This window comes from Xiphophorus maculatus, chromosome 20, assembly GCF_002775205.1.
Source record: "Xiphophorus maculatus strain JP 163 A chromosome 20, X_maculatus-5.0-male, whole genome shotgun sequence".
Lineage (NCBI taxonomy): Eukaryota > Metazoa > Chordata > Actinopteri > Cyprinodontiformes > Poeciliidae > Xiphophorus > Xiphophorus maculatus.
Window position 1 is genome coordinate 25,195,984 of NC_036462.1, and position 20,923 is coordinate 25,216,906.

General features: G+C 39.9%; 2 protein-coding genes across 2 annotated transcripts in view; both read left to right on the forward strand.

The window, feature by feature from the left end:
• The window catches only part of LOC102220933 (RNA-binding protein Musashi homolog 1), a 32,111-nt gene extending 15,841 nt beyond the window's left edge, over nucleotides 1-16,270 (forward strand). The window contains exons 7-14 of the mRNA XM_005797941.2: nucleotides 5,359-5,407; nucleotides 6,012-6,094; nucleotides 6,803-6,920; nucleotides 8,465-8,545; nucleotides 9,034-9,090; nucleotides 12,901-12,954; nucleotides 13,128-13,282; nucleotides 13,373-16,270. Of these exons, the coding sequence (XP_005797998.1) occupies nucleotides 5,359-5,407; nucleotides 6,012-6,094; nucleotides 6,803-6,920; nucleotides 8,465-8,545; nucleotides 9,034-9,090; nucleotides 12,901-12,954; nucleotides 13,128-13,282; nucleotides 13,373-13,414 (639 nt within the window). The 3' untranslated portion in view covers nucleotides 13,415-16,270. The remainder of the gene's footprint in view (nucleotides 1-5,358; nucleotides 5,408-6,011; nucleotides 6,095-6,802; nucleotides 6,921-8,464; nucleotides 8,546-9,033; nucleotides 9,091-12,900; nucleotides 12,955-13,127; nucleotides 13,283-13,372) is intronic.
• A 920-nt stretch (nucleotides 16,271-17,190) lies between these two features.
• tmem233 (transmembrane protein 233) lies at nucleotides 17,191-19,971 on the forward strand. Its single transcript, XM_023353389.1, has 3 exons — nucleotides 17,191-17,656; nucleotides 18,617-18,751; nucleotides 18,956-19,971. The coding sequence occupies exons 1-3, from the start codon at nucleotides 17,471-17,473 to the stop codon at nucleotides 18,965-18,967; spliced, it is 333 nt and encodes a 110-aa protein (XP_023209157.1). The 5' UTR covers nucleotides 17,191-17,470; the 3' UTR covers nucleotides 18,968-19,971.
• The last annotated feature ends 952 nt before the right edge of the window (nucleotides 19,972-20,923 follow it).

The window sequence follows — 20,923 nt, forward strand, 5'->3', positions numbered from 1 at the left end:
GGCTAGCCGTTAGCTAGCTTAGCTAACAGTACTACTCAAACTTAACCATTTTTGAACAATTCAACTTGAAACTATTAATTATTTAAGGATAAAGGTTTAAAATAAATGGTCTCATCATTATTGTTGTCACTATTTCTTAACTTTTCATAAATTTTTTTTTTGCCTTCTTGCTAGTTATGTTTTTAGGCTCTTAGCTGAGGTGTTAGCGTCCTGTAGACAACTCATGGCGCTTTTTTAAAACAAGCATATCAGCTTTTATTTGTTGCTTAATCAAATCACCTGTGGCAGACTGCAGGCTTTCTGTGTATTCTCACACATGTGAAGGTTCACCATACAGACGAACAGGTGCCTCTGGGCAACCCGAGATTTCTGCAAACCTTTTCTGCTCCAAACAGTTTCCTTTGGAAAAATTAGGAGCAAAAAAAACAAAAACGCTGGTTGACACTGAACCTGACTCTGCATTCATTGGTGGTTTTGCTAATCTGCCACTGCCTTAACTCGAAAGTGTTCATTTACCTCCTTTGTTTTGCTGTTTTGCTCATTTCCAATCAAATTGCCGGGGGGTTTTCAGCCTCAGCGTTTGTCCTTCTGTAACCTCTTTGAATGAAATTTGGTCAAAGAAGCCCATGCTGTGGAGACAGATGAGTGACCGGGGGAGAGGGAGGAAGGAGGAAGAGAGCAGGAGGGGAATAGAAGAGAGAGATGGCAGGGGACTGAAAGGGAAGAAGTAGCCCCCCATGGAGACAGAGGAAGGGGATCTCTGGGAAGGTTGAAGGGCAGAGAAAAAGGGAGGGATGCTGAGATGGTGAGGAGCATAAGTAACTGTTAAAGTGGTAAAACACCATTGGACAAAAATACATGTAATCTAGGTTTAATGCATTGCATTTTGAGTTACGCTGAGTTGTACTAACTTATCAAGAACAACAGCTGTGCCATCCTCCTCCTTGTTACCCCAAAAATCAGTTCTTCAGACACCATCCCGCTCCACATAAACAGCCTGCTCCTGCCCCTCTCTGCTTGTTGCTGTGGTGACCGGCCTTCGCCCATTGTCCCACTGTAATCCAGTGTATTTTTACCCCCCCCCCCCCCCCCGCCCCATCCCTTCCACAAAAAAAAAGAGTGAGAAGTACGCAATTGCATGAACTGAAAGATGTGTGTGCGCGCGCATGAAAGTGTGACAGTGTCATCGTCATGGCTGCAGAGGGAGGCGAGCTTGCATACATTTGTGGAAACACAGACAGACACTGGGGCTCACAGGCACTGATCCAGTTGTCACAAACATTAAGTGTGCGCCTGTGCTGCTGTCGGTGAGCAGGACAATCTGAAAATGAGCACCGCTTTAGGTTGTTGGCCTAATGGGTTGGAAGAAATTAACAGCGTGAAGCTCCTTCTGTCTTGTGTCTGGCTGGGCTTTCTCTCTCTCTCTCTTTTGGCCTCTGACTCATGCCTGCGCTATTACCATATTTCAGGTGCTGGTTCAAATTTAAACGCCTTAATTATTAGTCATGGATGCAGATTCCACGTGTGACCATCACACCCGTTCAGGTAGGCCGTGCTGACACGGATGAGCTTTTCTAAAATGGCAGTTTGCGGTTTTGTGCTGAATCAGTTTTCCTCGGTGATTACACACACTCATATCTAAGACAACAGTCCCTCCGCGGGACGAGGGAATATTTGGACTGTTTGGACATGTGAGACCAGAGCCGCATCATGGATAGCGGCAATCCCACAGCGCATTCCCGCTGAGCAAGAAGTATTCCTTGTTTATTATCTGAGCCTGGCTGCAAGGTGCAGGTTTAGATGTTACAGCGCCCAGTGTCCTGTTTATTTTTTTATACTGTGGCTCCGCCTCGCAAGAAAAACACAGAATGCACTATGCATTTTTACGCAACTCTTTGATTCTCGCTGGGATTTATTTTTTTGCAGCAACACATCTCAAAGCAAACTTCATGCGAGTGCGTGTTAACGTCGATTTCATTTTTCTTTTCGCCGTTTTCCACCAAACCGAAGAGTTAGAGGTGTTTGCTTGTGCAGGTTTTCTAACTGAACAAGTCTCAGCTCCTGTTGGTGAACGTTTCCAGGCCAAGAAGACTGCAACATGCATGTTTGTTTGAAAAATTCATCCAAATCCTGAGGTGGAGGTCTTGTAATCCTCCTCAGCCAAGAACAGTCCTCTTCTTTTTGGCTGAAGCTAAAAATAGAACTTATTGACAACCCAAATGTGTTTTAAACTGGTACTAACCATCAGACCATTTCATAATTAGAATTTCAGATCTTTTGTTCATATAGCTTTTAGTTCAGGTAAAGCCAGGGAATCCGTTTTTATACCTCGTTATCCTGCCTTCTCCACTTTGCATACCTGAAACTAGGCTACCTGACAAGGAAAAACTGATTTAAACCCCAAACCCCTGTCCAGCTTTTTTTTTTTTTAACTCCTGCAGCAAAATGAGTGGATATGTTAGAGCTTTAACCAATGAAAGAAGTGGATAAGACAGAAAATGCATCGTGGTTGTGGCAGACGGGGCGGGGGGAAAAAAAGTTGGGACTCCGCTCACCCATGTGAGCTGGCGATTAGAAGGCTTGACTGAACACTTTGTCTGCTGGCCTGTTTAGAAAGAGATGGCCGGAGAGCCAGAGCGAAAACCAAAGAGGGAGATGTGAAGAGACAGCGGGGAGGGGGGGGAAATGTGAATGCCACCTTTCATAATCTCTCAGAAAAGTTTAATGGACTTGTCAGCAAACACTTGTTCTTTGGACAATAGCCGTACGCTTCGATGGCAATGGAGCATTTTTAAGCCTGGGCTCGAAAGGCTGCTCAGGATCTTGGTTGACCCTCGTTTCTGTACGTCTGAGAAGCCAGAATTTGAGAATACGACGTTAACTTTTCTACTCTCCAGAATAACTAGTGACTGTGCTGCTGCTGCACCAATCTCAGACTCCCACTGCTATGCAATCAGATTGTTTTACGGCACCCTGGCAAGGGGACATCGTGAGAGCAACTTTCTTATTGGTTTTGGGTGTATTCTGAGCTCGCACACATGGCTGAGCGCTTTACATGCCTGCAGACCTTTACTTGAAGCACTGGCATTTTTTGTACTTTAGAATATATTTTTTATTGTTATTATTTACATACACATCAAAGCCCACAAACCTAGCGTTTCATTGCCATATCTTCATACATGCTGCCAGTGCTACGTACTGTTTTCCAGCATCCATTATATTATATTGTAGAATAGAGATCGTTTGAGACTTTTAAAAGGGGTTTAATGCAGAATACATATCGTAGGTTTATTGTAATGGAGTGCCACTGTGCTCAGTATCAGTACCACAAAGAACTGCTTGGACTGCAAAGTGCTTAAGCTAATGTTTCAGGCAGGTATTGCGATTTTGTGACTGTGTTGATTCATACATGTTTTCAATAGAACCAGATTGTTGGGATTAAAATAATGAATGTTTTCCAGAATATGGGTAGACATTTTACTATTTGTAGCTTATGTTTTCAATGAACCCATAGAAAACAACACACACACTGTTTATTTAAGGATTAGCTTATTTAGCGCCAGTCACATCACTGTGCAGTACTCTGTTCAACCTTCGTATTATCTACTGAAAATCGTACTCTCTTTTGCGGTCTATATGACATTCCTCAAAAAGTCATGAAAACAAATTTCTTTTAAATTGCTTTTTAATTCTCTGTGTTTTCTCTGAGTTTAATTTTTAAACAATTTTAAACACCTTAGCCATACTGGCCAAAACGACTAACACTGAATCTTATTCCCTAAGTGAGAGCTTCCACACTGAAGAGTGTTTATCCGGGTTTGACCTGGTAGCGTTTAATGATTTACAAGAAAGAAAGAAAAAAACCCTGATTTTTCTGTTTCTGACAAGCTAACCACCCAGATTTATTTATAAAAACAGAACGATAAAAAAAATTAAAACATAGGAAATAGATTAAAACCTAAAGAGACAAACCTGCCTGCGTGTTCACAACATGTACAGTCATAGTGGATGATTAGCCTGTTAGCATGCAGCTGCCTACGTAGCGTCCCCACAGCTCTCTGCTGTGTCATTGAGTTTGGACAACCGGAAGGGCGGAAGACATGAGAGATGGGAGTGGGTGGAGGATAAAAACTGAATGAAGGACAGAGATAGAGGTTGGGAGGAGCTCTGTTTGTGGGTGTGTGTGTGTGTGTGTGTGTGTGTGTGTGTGATCAGGTTATACGTTGACAGAGAACACACAGTCAGGAAGGTTGTTGGAGCAACCTTGATACCGCGTGTGCTCATCCACCTGAAAGCGAGCATGTCTTGTTTTTCATGTGAGATAAGTGCCTGAAATTGGACGGCTGGATCATCCAGAGGCCTCTGCTGCTCATGTTACACCGGCTTGAGTTTCACCTGATGTTGACAAATGGAAATAGCCGTGTGGTCACGCTCGGCACGTGTCCGCGCTGCGCCGCACACTCGAAGACGGAAAAGTTTGATTTCGCCCAGTTGTTTGGCTTCTCTGTGTTCCTTCCTTCTCCTTATGCCATCGGATCGCGGGGAAAGCTGCAAACTTTCCTGCTGCCGGTGAAGGACAAGTGAGGGAGGGAGGCAAGGAGAGGAGGTGGGGAGGAGGAGGTGGAATATGAATAGGGCAGTGGAGTGAGTGCAAAAAGGAAAGAGAGGAGGGAGAATAAAAGAGGAGCGTGCTGACAAAGGCCCTGAATCACTTTGCTTTGCATTTTAAAATTCACAATCTTCTCTAACAGAATTTCCACCCTTCAACCCAACTTTATCCTCGACTGATTTTTTGAAACTATCCCTTTATTTTTCTCCTCCTTTCACATTCGGTCATTCTTGTTTTCTAGCCCCCTTTGCTCTCCATCTCCATCCTATTCAATGAAATGAGCTGTGCGGTAGAAAGGAGGGGAAGGGGGTGCGAGCTCTTCTAATTGAAATTCTTTACAGAGTCTCCATGGGAATAGTAAACTTTGCAGGGAGGGATAGAAAGACAGTGCGGGCGGACAAACGAGAGGGAAAGAACGAGCTGGGAGAGAGCTGGACAAAGTTTATGAGAAGTGAAGTGAAAGAAAGACAAACAGGGAAGAGTTTCTACCAACTCCTCTTGATTTAATTCTGAATCATCCATTTTTATTTTATTTAATTGTTGCCGTCTTTTCTTCATCTGTCCTCTCCTCGCAGTCGCCTCCTCCGTCACCTGTCAGCCCTCCCGGTCCTTTGTCCCCCGTCCACCCTCTCCATCTGTTTTCCCTTCTTACTCTTTTGCCGAAGAGGGACAATGGCACCCCATGCTGGGTAACGACGTGCTAGTCTTACTATGTCCAAGCTCATGTCTTCTCTGCTTTGTTTCTCCAGGTCGACGACGCTATGCTCATGTTCGACAAAACGACCAACAGACACAGAGGTAACAGTTACACACACAAACCTGCACCTTATGTAAAGATGCGTTGACATCATGAGATGGGGCCCTGGGAATGAAAGGAGGAGCAGCGTGATAGAGTCATTAGGCGAACCGCTGCAAAACCGGCTGCGTTTTTCCTCCAATCACATCACTTTGTCTTTCCTCCGCTCTTGCCTCTCCCCTCCTGCTCCATTTATCTCTGTCCGCTCCGTGGGTGAGGGCAGGGCCCTCCGAGGGTCGCCATACAGAGTCAAGATGGCTATGGGCGATGATGTAACTTAACGAGACAAGCAAGAGGAGATGAAGGCAAATGGGGACGGGGGGAGAGAGAAAGAAGAGTAGTGAAACTGATGATCATCTGGGATCAGTTTTGAAGAAACCACACCCACTCTAACCCCCTTCTCTATTATTCTTATTTCTGATTGACAACCGTGGCATGCAGAGGTCACCTCCCCGCTCTGCGCTTTGTGTTACCAAGATGAATGCAGAGCAAAATGTTGATTTGATTGCTTGCTTTGTTAGAAGAGGAGCAGCCAATGATGTCGTTCTGTATTTTTATTATTATTTTTACTTTTTTAATCTGTTTCTGTTTATCTGTCTCTTTTAGGTTTCGGTTTTGTCACTTTTGAAAATGAAGACGTGGTTGAGAAAGTTTGTGAGATCCATTTCCACGAGATCAACAACAAAATGGTACGCAGCTGAGAATTATTTCCACACAGAGGATGTATGTAATTTTCAGCTAATTGGTTTTGCTTAAGACTGATAGGCAGCAGTTTGTCCTAGTGCTCCTAAAATAACATATTATGTTACCTATATATTTGTTGTAAATCTCTATTTTTAGTCGTTATTTTGATTTACATACCTAGAAATAATAATAAATATATAAGAAAGACTTGCTCAATTCTCTGCAGAGTAGTTTTCAAGTCTTTATTGTGCAGAATATTTACATGTTTTTATATCCTTCCTATATTAGCTGGTAAATTATCCATGGAAGTCTGCTTGTTAGAGCCCACAATCTGCATGCTGATGATACGTTGCTGCAGTTTTAAAATATCGTCACCTTAAATTGGAGCTATTGGTTTAGTTCCTTTTTCCCTGATGCACTTAGTTTTTTTTTTTTTTTAGATAAATATTTCCAAACAGACAAATGTATATGTTTTGTGAGTGGGAGGGGAATAATGGTGGCCTTTTTTCTGTCCGATGACCAGCAGTGTGCCGCAACAAGTGGAGGAGATTCACTACTGCATTTTCTTTCGCATCTTACAAACAGACTTTTCTCTAGCATGTTGGAAAATTTAAGCGGTTTTTACCGGTGCATGTCTATATAAAAGTTACAAACTTATTTTGTGCACATGTGTAATTTTTAATAAACACTCATTAATGTTTACCTTGGTTTAGGTGGAGTGTAAGAAAGCCCAGCCCAAAGAAGTAATGACGCCGACAGGCTCCGCCAGGGGCCGCTCCAGAGTGATGCCTTATGGGATGGACACCTTCATGCTGGGCATCGGCATGTTAGGTATGATCCACAGCTAAAAATACAGAAATTAACAAATGTAACCTGCCATAACTGGAGAGTTTTTGAAGTGAAACTTTGAAAATGGCTACATTTTTGTAGATATTTGCCTCAAAACTTGCAAGAATGTAAAACCTCCTAATAATTTGAAACATCTCCCTCATCCTAACCCTACTAAGAATACATTGTGATTGTATGTTTGGTACCCATAATGCTCAAAATGGTTGAAAAAGCAGATGCTAACTTGACTATTGCTAGTGGCTGACATTTAGACAGCATTCTCACAACATTTACAAATTGATTTTATGTTGTCTGTGACTCTTGTAGACTTTGGACTTTACATCATCAAACAAGTCTAGCTGAAAAAGTGCTGAAATTGAACTTCTATGTCAAGCTTAGCATAATTAGCAGCTAACGGTTAGTTAGCCAGTCCCTGTAACCGTTGATTATGAACTACAGATGCAGTCCAGTCTCATTAAAAACTGTGAAATACTCCTTTATTTTGTTAGGAAATTGTACAGCATATGTCTATGTTAGCATTGTAAAGGATAAAGGTTACCTTTTTGCTATCTATATTTTGCTCCCAGTGCTTACAGTTTTTATTTCATCTGTTGCCCCTATATTTTGTGAGCTAGAAATGATCCATTGAGTTTAAAAACTGGATGTAGCACCTTAGTTGAACGCTGAACTGTAGTGCTTCTTGTCTTAATCGTTACCCACTCATGGTATTCTCTCAGGGTTTACAAAGTGTTCGTTTGTTGCTCTTTTTTTCTCTCGCCACACAAACAATTTAAAAGTGGCGGAGCTTTTTCAGTGTCGACGGGCCTGACAAAACGTCTGTTTTATTTACTGTCATTAACATAATCAATTTTAACTTTTGGTTAACTTTCCACAATAATGTTAACCTCCCCCTCCCAAAAAAAACAAGAGTCTCAACAATATATAAATATATATATATAGGCAGGGTGTGAGGCCAAAAGCAGACACAAAACAAAGTTTCATATCTTTTTACACCTCTAATAGACACATTCTTCAGCTGCATGAATGACTCTGAATTACTGGTTAATGCTAACGGTACGTTTAAACATGAGTAAATGATTTACTTTGGACTAAATATGTACTCTTGTATGTTGTGGAGGCTTCATGAACACACCGTCTCAGAAAAAGTTGGCCAGTTTGTCTTGAATCGACGCCTTCACTTCATGTTTGTGATGTCTCATTAATGATGTATGTCAAACACAGAAGTCAGAGTGAAGGGCTTTTATGGGAGGAAAACGCATTTGAAGATATTCTCATTGAGAAAAAGCAGGAGCACTGTTTTGTGTGGCTGTATTACTCCCCCTACTGGCCATTTGAGATAACTCTGCTGTCAGTAACAATAGCTTGTAAGCATTTTATAAAGCTTTGCAATAGTTTAAGATTGGAAATCCAGTGAAATTAGTGTCAAATATTTTTGTATTAGTAGGATATTTTCTGTTTTAAACCTTAATGTTTTTACACGAGAGATTGACCAAGCAGATTATTTTCTGTTTTTTTTTTTTTTACAGGCTACCCAGGTTTTCAGACTACTACCTACACCAGCCGCAGCTACTCTGGAATAGCACCCGGATACACTTACCAGTTCCCAGGTACATTTGTTTTAAATGTCCAACACATCTGGCTCCTTGCAACTTTTTCAGAAGGTTTCTGAAAGCATATGGCGATGAACAACAGCAGCCATGTTTTCTCTAGCTTTTGTGTCTTGCCAAAAGCTAGAGACCAAATCTGGATAAAAGTGATTTGTCTTCCTGTTTGTTGGTCCAAAAGTTCACTTTTTTTCTTTCTGAACCTAAATATGAGTTGTTAATATTCTCCTTTAACTTTGTGCATCTGTTTCTTCTTTCCTATTTGGTGATTCTGTTTATTTGATCTACTTATGTAACTCCCTTTCATTTATAGCTCCTCCTTTTCCTTTCGCTCCTGACTTCCTGCCATCCTTAAAGGATTTCTTTTTTTTTTACTCTCAGTACTTGTGCCTTCATCTTGCTGTTTTGTGTGTCTGTTGCTTTGTAGTTTCTCTGGTGGATGGTGACTGTATTTACAAAGAGCTCTCTCTCTTGACCTTCTCTGTTTCTAGAGTTCCACTTAGAGCGGACCCCCCTTCTGACATCATCCCACCCCCCTGAGCTGGCAGGTCAGTGGCTCCTTTCTCTTCTAAAGGCCAAGGCAGTGGAAAAAAACCCATTTAGCAGCAGAACATCAAACCAAACTGTTTGCCCTCGGAGTCTTTGGTGCTAAATAGAGATGAAAAACATCACAGGAACCTTGTTTGTAGGAAAAGTTGGTGCTGGATGTAGTTGTAGTAGTTTCTGATTCCAGTCAGAGCTTTGTGGCCAGTTTCTGAACTCCAGCTTTTTTAGGAACAGGTTTTTTGCCAGATTTTGATGCATTCAGAATATTTATTTTTTTCAAGCCATCCTTATTAGTTACTTACATTAGGAACAAAGGTCGATATCAACACTGTGTGTGCGAGAACACAATGGATTTAAAGCAGCGTTTTCCTGTTTTAAAGTAAAGACAAAATGATTTGAAATGTACACTTCAGCTGTCTTAAGGGTTGGGGGATGGCATGATTAGTGTGTTAGTATTAATAACTATTAACAACAGCCTCTGTTTTTCCAGAGGCTTTGGTTCTCAAACTGTGGCTTGCGTCTTGCTGGTGGTACATGGGGTTCTGCAAAGAAATATAAGTCATATTAACTTGTTTGGAAGGTGAACTAATAATGTACTTCTTAGTGTTTTGCACTTTCAAACACTCGCAATCTAGTTGGTACTATTTGCTAAAGATTAGATGAGATAAAAATGTTCGCAAGTGTTAAAATATCTTTCTTATTTATTTATTATAAAATGTTATATGCTAGGGAGCCATGTTGGACATCCGGGGACTTTTCTGTTGTTTAATCCATCTAAAAACTTGGAGGTTTCAACTTTTGGGTAAAAGTGTTACATATTTACGATCAAGCAGTGTTGATAGATATTATCGACATATTGAGAGGGCTTTTAAAAAGTAGAGGCCCACTTCCCCAAAGAATGTAACTCTTTTCATGTTTCAATTCTGCCGTTTTGCCTGTTTGCATTGTAAAAACGTCTCACACAACCGACCCGCACCGCATCATTTCTGGGTTCCCTTCGGTCCATCTCTTTGGACCCAACAACAGGCTTTTGGGTTTGGCCTCGCCAACTGGAGGTGGAAACGCTCTCCTGACTATAAAATAGCGAACCGAACTGACCTGTTCTGGAGAACACGGTGAAAACGAGGGAAGAAATGAGACTTTCAAAGAGCTGCCAACATTTTTACGTTCAGCTCGCGTGTATTTCCTGAAGTCGGTTCCAGGTCACTTTGCTCCATCAACAGTTTGGCAAAACATTTGGCTATAAATTGATGTCTTGTGGCAGAGAGCTGTTTTTTTGTGTATGAGAAAATCGGCGGCAAAATAACCTAAACTGCAAAGGTTTAAGATGGTGAAACGACCAGAACCCAATAAAATCCAACACTTTGATGCAGCCTAAGCAAGCCAGAGGTCTGCAACTGTTTAAATTCAAAGATTTTAAACAGTTCCCTCAATTTCTCTTGAGCTGTAAAACTTTTTAAGAAAAAATTAAATAAAATCAGGGTTAATTATATAACTGCTACATAAAATATGTGTTTCACTGTTAAATTAAAAACCAGTTGTATTTCTATTTTAGGGATTTAGAACATTGAAAATTTTACTTTTACAACAAGCAGATCAACCAGATCTTTACAAAGTACCAACCAACCACAAGCTGTTAAAGGGCTGAAATGTGGTCAAAACCTGCTTTTCTTTATATAAAACCTATTTTAGTCAATGTGTGTTTATTGTCTCTTAAGTACAAGAGCCAAAGAAAATAACGTAGCTTTGTTATTTTAGTTCAACCTCAAAACCACAGTAAATTGATTTGATCCAAAATAATACCAACAAGGCAAATTCCAATTTTATGAAAAAAAAAAAATAGTTTTCCATTAATCTTATCCTGTGTGAAGTTTCCATGCAGATACTAAATCAAAAAGTGTTGTACAGAGAGGAAGGCAGCCACCATACAAGATTTTACTATTTAGGTTTCGTAAATATTTGTACATGGATGTAAAAAAAAAAACAAGATTAAAGTCATCAGAATGATTCAATTTTAGCCTGAAAAAGTAGAGAAAATTGTGCATTAGCTTCAGTATGAGCCGATGTCAGTCGATTACTAACATATCGGTATTGGTTTGATGCGTAAAACCGCAACGATATTATTAACCGATACGTTTCAGGAGGGTGGCAATATATAATATCAGTGGATATCGGTTATCAGCCGTTATGAATATCGGATATTGATCTTGGCTCAAATTTTCCAACGGTTGTCTCTCTTTCTCCTGGTCTGTCCTAATGAACAGAGTGATGCTTCACATTTGGTTGACTCATGGTCAGTCGGAGAGATGGCAGCGCTGGTATTTATAACTCTTGAAAGCTCCGCTGCCGATTTGGTTCCGTTCAGGATCAGCTGAATCCCGTGTGACTAAGAAGCTATCATTAGGAGGAACGTCTGGCAGCTGCCGAACACGCTGCCTACGAAACCTGAAATAAAGCTTCAGTTTTTTTCTGTAGCACTTTGTAACTTTTTGACCATGAACCTAAATGTGTTTATTTCAAAGTTTGCTGGAATACAACAATAAGCAACACCCCAAACTAGGGCTGCAACCGATAATTATTTTACTAATCGATTATTCTGACGATTGATCGGATAAAAAAATGGGCAAATTCTTAATATTTTTTTTTTTTAGAAACACCCGAGCTTATTTTACAACACATTAGAAATATATTTTAAAAATGTAAATAAATAACTTAAATTTTAATAAGAAGATAAACATTTTATTGTCAAAAATGCAATAATATTCCATTCCTTAGCTCTTCATTCAACATCAATACAGTGTAGGCGTGATTTGTTGACTATTTTTGTTTTTAATTAACCAAATTATAAGAGCAAAAGGTGTTTCTGCCTTTTTTTTCTTTTTTTTTAAAAAAAGTGTTTTACAGAATTTGAACCCAGCGAAGCTAAAACTAGGACACCTGAGGAGTTCTGGGTAGAGCAGATTCATTTAAAGAAGGGTTTTGTAACCTTAAATTCAAAATGTTTACATTAGAGTCTGTAGACTACTTAACGACTAATCAATTCCTAAATTAGTCGAAAATTATTTCAATTATCGATTCATCATAATTAATCCAATTAATTGTTTCAGTTCCGTTCAAGGACTGATGTGTTTTTTAAGTTCCAATAGTTGATTTTCAGATGAAATGAGGTCACTGGGCGAAACTCAATATTAGCTAATGCCTGTTGTCAGTCAGAGTTAGTGAGTTTTACCTCCCAGTTCCTGTGTTGTAGATGGAACCACCTTAAAGGACTGAGGAACTGTGTAGAGAAACTAAAATAGTAGCAGGTAAAAACTAAATCAAATGTGATATAATGACTGCAGAAGATGCAGCAGACCTGTGTTTCTACTCTCATGCCTAATAGGAATGAATTTCTTATAAAGATCTTGTGAATGAGAGGTATTTTGCCGTCTCCTGATGCAGCAGGACACGTTTAGGTTTGTTTACTTTCTACAAATGACCCAGATTTGCAAGCACCTCTTTGAAGCTGCGCTTTTAAACCTTCAGGTTCAAAACTTCTCACTCGGACATGTGACTCTGGGCGTTTTTTTTGTTTGTTTGTTTTTTTTCCCCCTCATAGCCGGTGAACCCAGAGCCAGATGCTTTATGACGTCGTATCCTGGGTGCATTTTTAAACCTCGTGCAGCAATTGGATTGAAATGCCGTGACAGATGTGTGAGCAGATGTAGATTCAGTCACAGTGAGCTGTAGATTATTGCTTTATGATGTGATATCGGAGAGCGGTCCACAGTGAGACGTTTGTGCTGTAACACGGTTTGTTGTGTAATCCTCAGCCATTCCCCTCACTGCATACGGACCAATGGCGGCAGCGGCAGCAGTAGTCAGAGGTAGGCCTGCGACTCTGCTTCTTGTATTTGTATGCTTGCTTTAGATAGAATGCTTGCACAAAAGCTTGCTTGGACAAATAAAGGCATATTTTTAGAAGCATGTGTGTGTGTGCGTGTATGTGTGTGTGAAGCCCTCTGGTGTCCAAGCTTGACTCCTCTCTCCTGCCTCTCAGGCTCCACCCCTTCACGCACAGCTGGCTTTCTGGGCACCAGCAGCCCCGGACCAATGGCCGACCTGTACGCTGCAGCCAACCAAGACTCAGGAGTCAGCAGTTACATCAGCGCCGCTAGCCCCGCCCCCAGCACAGGGTTTGGCCATGGTCTAGGGGTAGGTCATGCCTGCTATGTTTCAAAAACATGCTAGCGTGCACAGATGTGCTAACAAAGAGCGCATTCATTCCTGTCCCTGTGTCCTCAGGGTCCTCTGATCGCCACTGCGTTTACTAATGGCTACCACTGAGGAGGCTCAGGTCACAGAGGATCGGAGGGCTCCTCCTCTGTCTGCTGTTGTGCCAATCAGAACGCTGGCTGCCCTTTGATAGCGCAATCTGATTGGCTGGCTACAGGTCTCTACTGGGCTCTCCTGGCACCACGTGGCTCCACCCACCGACTGAAGATCTTTTTAAAAACCAGAACTCTTGTTTTGCTGTACTAATCTCACTTCGACATAATGTCCCCGGTTCTTCTCTTCTTTTTTTTTCTCGTCCTCATGTAGTGCAACACACTAGTTCCCGCACATCCCACCGTCTTTCCTCGACTACAATTTCTTTCTCCTATTGAAGCTGAGAGGAGGAACTTGCAAAAAAAAAAAAATGTTTGAGAAGCTGTTGGAGTAGGACAAAGAGGAACTGTTTAGATTCATTTTTTTAAATGATTTTATTATAATGTGATGTGCTATTTTATCATGAAATCTTTCAGAAGCTGTTACTGATGTGGTAAAAAAAAAAAAAAAAACAAGAAAAAGACGTGTGAGATGCGGGCATTTTTTAACAAAGGAAGAACAAACCTGACAAAAAGTCCTTTTTTACGCTGCAACTGTCACTGAAAACACAGATGAAAAAACAAAACAAAAAAAAACAGAACAAAAATGTATATTTTGGTAGTCTTTAAAAACAAAAACCTTTGTAATATTGTTATTAATATTGACATAATAACGATAATCTGTAAGGTATTTTACTCTGTAATTGGTTTTAAAGCAATGTTTTTATGTCTTCCTGTAAGATATTGTACATAGAGGCAGGGAGGGCGGGGTGGATGGCGGGTTCTCATTGGTTGGTTTTGACTGGATGTCATGTGCTACTGTCTGCGAGCATCTCACTACTTTAACAGCATGCATATGGTTAAATGTGCATACTGTGGGGCCAGTACGCTCTTGTGTCACTTCAGCGCAGTGCTGAAATGCGCACGTTTAGGAGTTCATCTGGTATATTTTCTCCGTTAATTGACCAAATCATCCCTTTATTTTTTGCTTTACTTTACTAAGAGTCCAAAGTTTGACTCTTCCATCTTCATTCAACTTAAGTTGAACACAATGGACATCAGGAATAAAGGAAAAGTAACACCTTAAAGCAATAGAAGAAGCAGTGCAGGGCTAAAGTACATTCATTAGGATCTAATTTGGCCTATTTTTTTTAATTCGTTTGGTTAGTAACAAACTTGTCACTTCTCTTGACTGCAATGAAGAAAGTCGTCCCTTTTTCTCGCTTCACTCCTTCAAAAATGCAAGCTGGGCTTCTGTGACAAATCACTAACAATCTTAAAGCTGTAGGAAACGCTTTGTGGCGGATTGCTACTCACAACAATTCAAGGAGTTGACATGTTCGCAAAGTCGCCCCCTTTTTTCTGTACTTCCTTAAAAAAAAAATGCATGTTTGCATTTTTCCATATTCACAACACTTGTTTTAGTTCAACACATCACACTTATGGCAGGATAACCTTAAAGCAGGAGGAAAATGGAAGTGCAGTGCCGTTCTCCTCAAGTACATTTTCAGGATACTTTTAGGCATATTTGCTCCATTAATCAATAAAGTCGTCTGTTTTCCACTTTACTTCTTCAGATGTGCAAGTTTGACTCTTGCATCTTCATGCTACCTATTTCAGCGAAACACAACAGTCTTGTGGAAAGAATAACAACCGTAAAGCAGGAGAAACTAGGGATTCAGGGGGGGAACAGGGGTTCGGCTTGACTTCCTCTTTTTGAAAATATTATATATATATATTTTTTGAGCGGTTCTCTTAATGTTTCTGTTTTTCTGCTCTCTTATTGAAATAAATGTTTCTTTTTATGCGGTGTTTTCCACCGTGACGACAAATGAAGTACATTCTCAGAGAACACAGTTGTAAAAAAAAAAACAGAGAAAAAACAAACTAACCACGATCCTGTTTTGTCCTCTTTATCACTGTTTGAAGGTGCATGTGGTTGCGTCTGAGCGCGTGTGAGTCCGTGTTTGTGCGCATACATCCAGAGTGTAATATGGAACTACTTCTGGCAGCGGAGGAGCATTTTGATTGCCTTTTTTTTTCTTTGGTACTGAGAAAAACAAAAAACAACAAAAAAAGAGAGAGAGAGATCACCCTGTTCCGTTTTGGCTCGCCTGACTTTCTCCTGAATTTGTGCTTCTCTGCAACCAACATATTATTGTTTTAGTTTGATGCTGCTGCTCCATGTGGTGGTGAACAGGCAGAGCCCAGGGAGCCAGGAGCGGAACAGGGTGACGCTCCCAGCCGCTTCTGATACGGAGGCTATGAACAAGAAGACTCTGGCTGGCAGAAAAAGCAGGAAAGCTGGAGCAGATTTGCAAACACAAGCCTGTTCAGCCTCCACTTTTTTCTGGCACAGAAAACTTTCCTGGTGCAGCCAGTAGCTCCCCTGTCAGACAGGCTGGGACATGGTTTTAAAAAAAAAGAGAGAGAGAAAGAAATAGAAACTACTGCTGGACACCAACACTGTAACTTTTTAAACGTACAATAAAGCAATAAGTTATTTTTTACCTTACAAATGAAAATAGTACTATTATTGGTAATAGCAGACAAGAAGTGGAAAATTCTGCGGCATTAAGACTTATTTTCTGGAAAAAGTGAACTATATTTTTCTGTTTTGAGATGTTTCTTCCCCTTGTATATTGCTTTTAAAGATGCCTTTTGTTTTGGTGATGTATGAAAAAGGGCCAATATTTGGTGTGGAGCTCTGTGTGAGCCTGGGTAAAAATTCAGACTGTCTCTCGCCAAGCTTTCTTTTTTTATTTTTATTTTATTTTATTTTTTTTGTTTTCTGACTATTTCAATTTGAAGTTCCTAATAAATTATTCTAAAGCAACTTGTGATAGTATTCTTGATTATTGATTGCATTTTCCATTGGCAGGCTGTGGTCAGTTGATTTGGGCATCAGTTTTGTAAGGTGTTTAAAATGTAGTGACTTGAAAGCGTTTCAGATTTGGTGACCAAAAAACAAAAACACATTCGGAAACAGCTAGTAGATTTACTTTCTCCAAAATGTGTAAAAATCCTCGTATACATTTTTAATTCAGTGGCATAATCTCACACAGAATTTGTTTAAATATATATTTTACTTATTTAAGATGCTTTCAAACAATTCAGTCATTAACACATGACTTACTGCTTTTCCGTGTTTCTAGAAGGACAAAATGTTGAGGCACATCTTCAAAACAGGACAGAGAAGAGAACACACTACTAAACTAAAGCTTGTTTGTTGATTGGAAAATTATGACAAAAAAAATTACACAAAATTGGTCAAATCAGTCAGACCCAAAATAACATTTTTTTGACAAGTTTGTTATCAAGCACAACTGTTACCATGACGACAGAATAATCGTATTTTGCTTTATAGACTTCCCACATTAAAAGTACATAAAATCAAGACTACATTTTTTGTTTCTTACACACTGTTTTCCTAATTATTGTGGAAGGACCTACATATTAGCAACATCCAGCTCTAAAATGTGAGGTACTGTGGGACACACAAGCTGAACTGTTGCTCCTCTGCAGGTGAAAACCGAATCTGCATCAAGTAGATGTGGAAAACAACTTCCTATGTGAAAATCACGCTGTGCTGTTACTTACTTTGACAAGAATAAAAAGAAAATTAGCCCCCATATGTCAGACCCGGTGGGGTACAGTAGGACAGAGGGCTGGCTGCTAGCTGTGTGAGGAGCCAGATGAGAGGTGGTAAACAGCCTGATCCCCTCACTGACAGTCAGGAGCTGGACTGAGGCCAGCAGGGTCACAGATCATCTTCCACTTCTCTCCTTTTACCATCTCTGCCTACAAACAGAAAAACCTACAGAGGCGAAATGGAAAAACATCCAAAGAACATCATCTGACTCGGTCTGTAGACGTCGGTTTCTGGATGAGCTTTGGGACTTCAACTCCTCAAGCTGGATTTCCCTTCTTTGGGCTTATTTCTTAGTCACATTTTATGATTTTAATCAGCATTTTTTTTGGGCTGTTTTAGTGTTTTTTTAAATTTTTTTAAATACTACACGTGTTCGGGACGTCAATGGCAGTTGGTGTGCTTGACTCACAAACAAAAAGCTCCTTAAACGGGAGCACATTGTTTGACCGTGGCTCTTTGAAAGAGCAGGAACTTCCACCTCCCCTCCGGAGCTACCTTTGTTTGACCATGTTGGCGTGCTTCTGTCCGGCATACCCTGTCAACATAGTGGCCCTGGTCTTCTCTGTCATGGTACGTATGGACTACACAGACTAACCGAGCTGGATTTTAACAATATATATCTTTTTCACATAAAATACCATGTCAGAGAGGAGAAAAGGAGAAACACGGTAAAGGAAAGGGTGTTTCTAAAATACTGCGGTGACGCTGCCCTCTGACCTGGGAGTGAATCTGTTGGACCCTGAGGTGCAACACAGTCACACACACACCTGCTCCGCCTGTCAAACAACTTTATCTCCTGTTTTTATCCTCTTACTGATTCTAACGACGACAGGATCTCAGTCCATCAAAGTAAAACACTGATGCTGCGTTCACCTTTGCCACATTTCAACCACAATATTTAATGTCTCTCATTGTGTTTTTTTTTTGTTTGTTTTTGTTATAGACCAACACTCAGTACTATTTAAATGTGAAAATAATAGATGATTATTGATTATTGATGATAGGAAAAGTTTGGCACCCATTTGTGTATACAGCGTTCACAAAACATTCCAGCTTAGTCTGACGTAGGAGCGTCTAAGGCAGGACATTTTTGAAACGCATGACGATGTTCTCGCGTGCTGCAGATTTGTATTTACTTCTTTTCACTTACCAATTACATTCTGCTTTATTTTGGTCAATCATAGAAAATTCCGATAAAACACTCCAAAGTTTGAGGTTGTAGTGAGTGATGAAAGGGAAAGATTTGAGCGTGAATGCTTTCTGCAAGTCACTATACATGTCCAAGTATATTTGGTCTTTTTTTCTCTTCCTCATTTAAAGAAGTTATGAATAAAAAATGGAAATTTAAAGGCTGCAATACTGAAGAAAATGTATGTTTACAGTACCAAGTTTGTGTGTGATAAATCTGTTTTGATGTGCTTTATCTTAATGTACGCTGAGATTCTCTGTGTAAGCACTTTAAGTTGCCTTGCGCCAAAAGTTGCTGTATGAATAAAGTTGCCTTGCCTGCGCCTGTCTTTCATTTCCCAGTCTAGAAACAGTTACTATCAAGGTGACTACGATGGCTCCAGGAGGCTGGGCAGGAGCGCCTTATACGTCGCCATGGCATCAATCATCATCGGCCTTCTCGTCATCGCCATCACCTGCATCGTTCATTTCACCACAGTAAGTCAGACAGCCTGGCTCGATCAGCGCAACGCAACGTTTCGCTCTCATCTGTTCTGACGGCGGCGTTGAGCAAACAAAATGCTGTAACATGTCAGAGTCAGTAACAGCATGTCCGTGCCGGAGACTCACTCGGTCTGCAAAATGCCTCGGCATGCCTTTCTTTGATGTTTGTGTTTTATTGTATGTCTGTGTGTCTTTCAGATGGATCATTAGCACTGAGAGGAAGGGAGAATAAATATGAGACAAAGCAACAGAAACCGCTGGAGGATGGTATCTGGACCGGCTCGTGTTACTTTCCCCCCGTTGACGGGAAATGACTCATTTTTACTGCTTTCTATAACTCATTCCCCCCCCCCCCATCTTTCCTCTTTTCATTTGAACAATCAATATAAATGTGATATATTTCTACGCTAGATACCCCACTTGATTTCTACTCAAATGTAGATTTCTAGAAGCAACGGAAATCTAAGAATTTTAGTTTCTACCAGGCTAAGACAGTGGCGTATCTTTTCCTACATTAAGCACAAATTCAGTCTGAAGACAGTGCTCTAACCTATAGCTAGTTTCTTGAAGTCATTCCTTGACTTTAAAAAGATCAACATTTATCTGCTCTACCCAAACAGAATGCTCTGTTGTGTTTCCTATTTTGAAGAGAGCCAGAAAGTCATGTATTATTTATTAATAGTCCTTTTTGACACTCTAATTATCCTAAAAGAAAAATCCACTTCCATTTGTGCCAAGGATTATTGTCCTGGAGACTTAGCATAGTAAGTACAGTACACCAATGAATTGGAGGACTTTTTCTGAAAACTGCAGTATGAAATTATACTCCTGCACTTATGGTTGAATTTATTTTAAGGCTTTTTACACATCTTTACCTGAGGTACCAATGATTATGGAGGTCTCTGTATTTGAGTGTGTTGATATTTCAAGGTAAATAACTTTTCTTGATAAAGTATGACTTTCTCTATAACAAAAATATGTATTTTCAGCAAAAACCTTTGTTTACTTTCAACTTATTCAAATACACCATGCCATTAAAAAAGAATTTGCACTCTAATACATTTCTTGTTTTTGATCAAACCTGATGTTGCAGATGATCACGCATATTTTAACATCTGACAAAGACATCCTGTCAGATCCTGGATTGTTTTGTTTTGGGGTCTGATTTTAGTTTCAATATTCTGTGTTCCTTAGTCTCTTTGTTTAATTAGTTTTGTTTTTGTTTTACTTTAGTTCAGTGCTTTCTTAGTGATTCTAGTTTATTATATTTATTTCTTGTGTCTAGTTTTCTTTAGTTTAATCATGTTTCTCACGTTTAGTTATTTTTCATCTTTCTTACATTTAGTTATTTTTTTAAAGCAAGATTCATTTTTTTATTCCCCGGTGTGATCTCCTCAGCCTGCCTTCTGCTGTCTCCCCTCACACCTGGAACCTGTTAGATAATCAGCCCAGGTCCTTTGTTTTGTCATTCACTCTCCCAGTACTAAAACACCTCTTTTCCTCTCACCCCTTGCTGGTTCCTCCTGCTAGCTCCTGTTCCAAGTCATGCTTCTCATGACTTTGTCCCTGATGCTTTTTATTCTCCTCTGGGTCACTGTTCTCTCATGTTTTTCTTTTTTTTTAGCCTTTGTTCATATTTTGTCATTAAATCTTCAAATCTACTCTCAGCCTCTCTGCTTTTGGGTCCTCTTCAACCAACACATCATGACATATTCTAAGTAATTACAAAATTGTGTTTTCAAATTATGATTTAACTTCTCAAGGGAAAACAACTGACCGAATCACTTGGCCCTATGTGAAAAGGCTCCTGAACGTACAACTGTCACCAAGTACTTGTGATAATTGGTGATGGTGATCTATTTTATTGTTGTGGAGGGCCCAGCAGTTGTACTTTTTCAGGTATATCCAAATTGGTTATTGAACAACCTGTTTACTTTAATAAATAACATTATTATTTAATTTTTTGTTAAAATTCAGATTATGTTTGAAAATTTTTAGTGAATGATCTGAAATATATAGGCATAATAACAAACAAAACAAAATAAAAAGGCAATCTGACTTTAAGGTGGAAATGCTTTTTCACATCACTATAACAACATGCAGTTTTTGGATTTTATTTCAGTTCGGTTAGCAGCTCAGTGAAAGAAAACCTTATTTCTAAAATGC

Bases quoted from the DNA above. Each gene is read 5' to 3' on its own strand.
- tmem233 (XM_023353389.1), top strand. From the start codon at position 17,471: ATGGCAGTTGGTGTGCTTGACTCACAAACAAAAAGCTCCTTAAACGGG. The intron at 17,657-18,616 runs GTACGTATGGAC...TTCATTTCCCAG, and splicing joins CCCTGGTCTTCTCTGTCATG to TCTAGAAACAGTTACTATCA.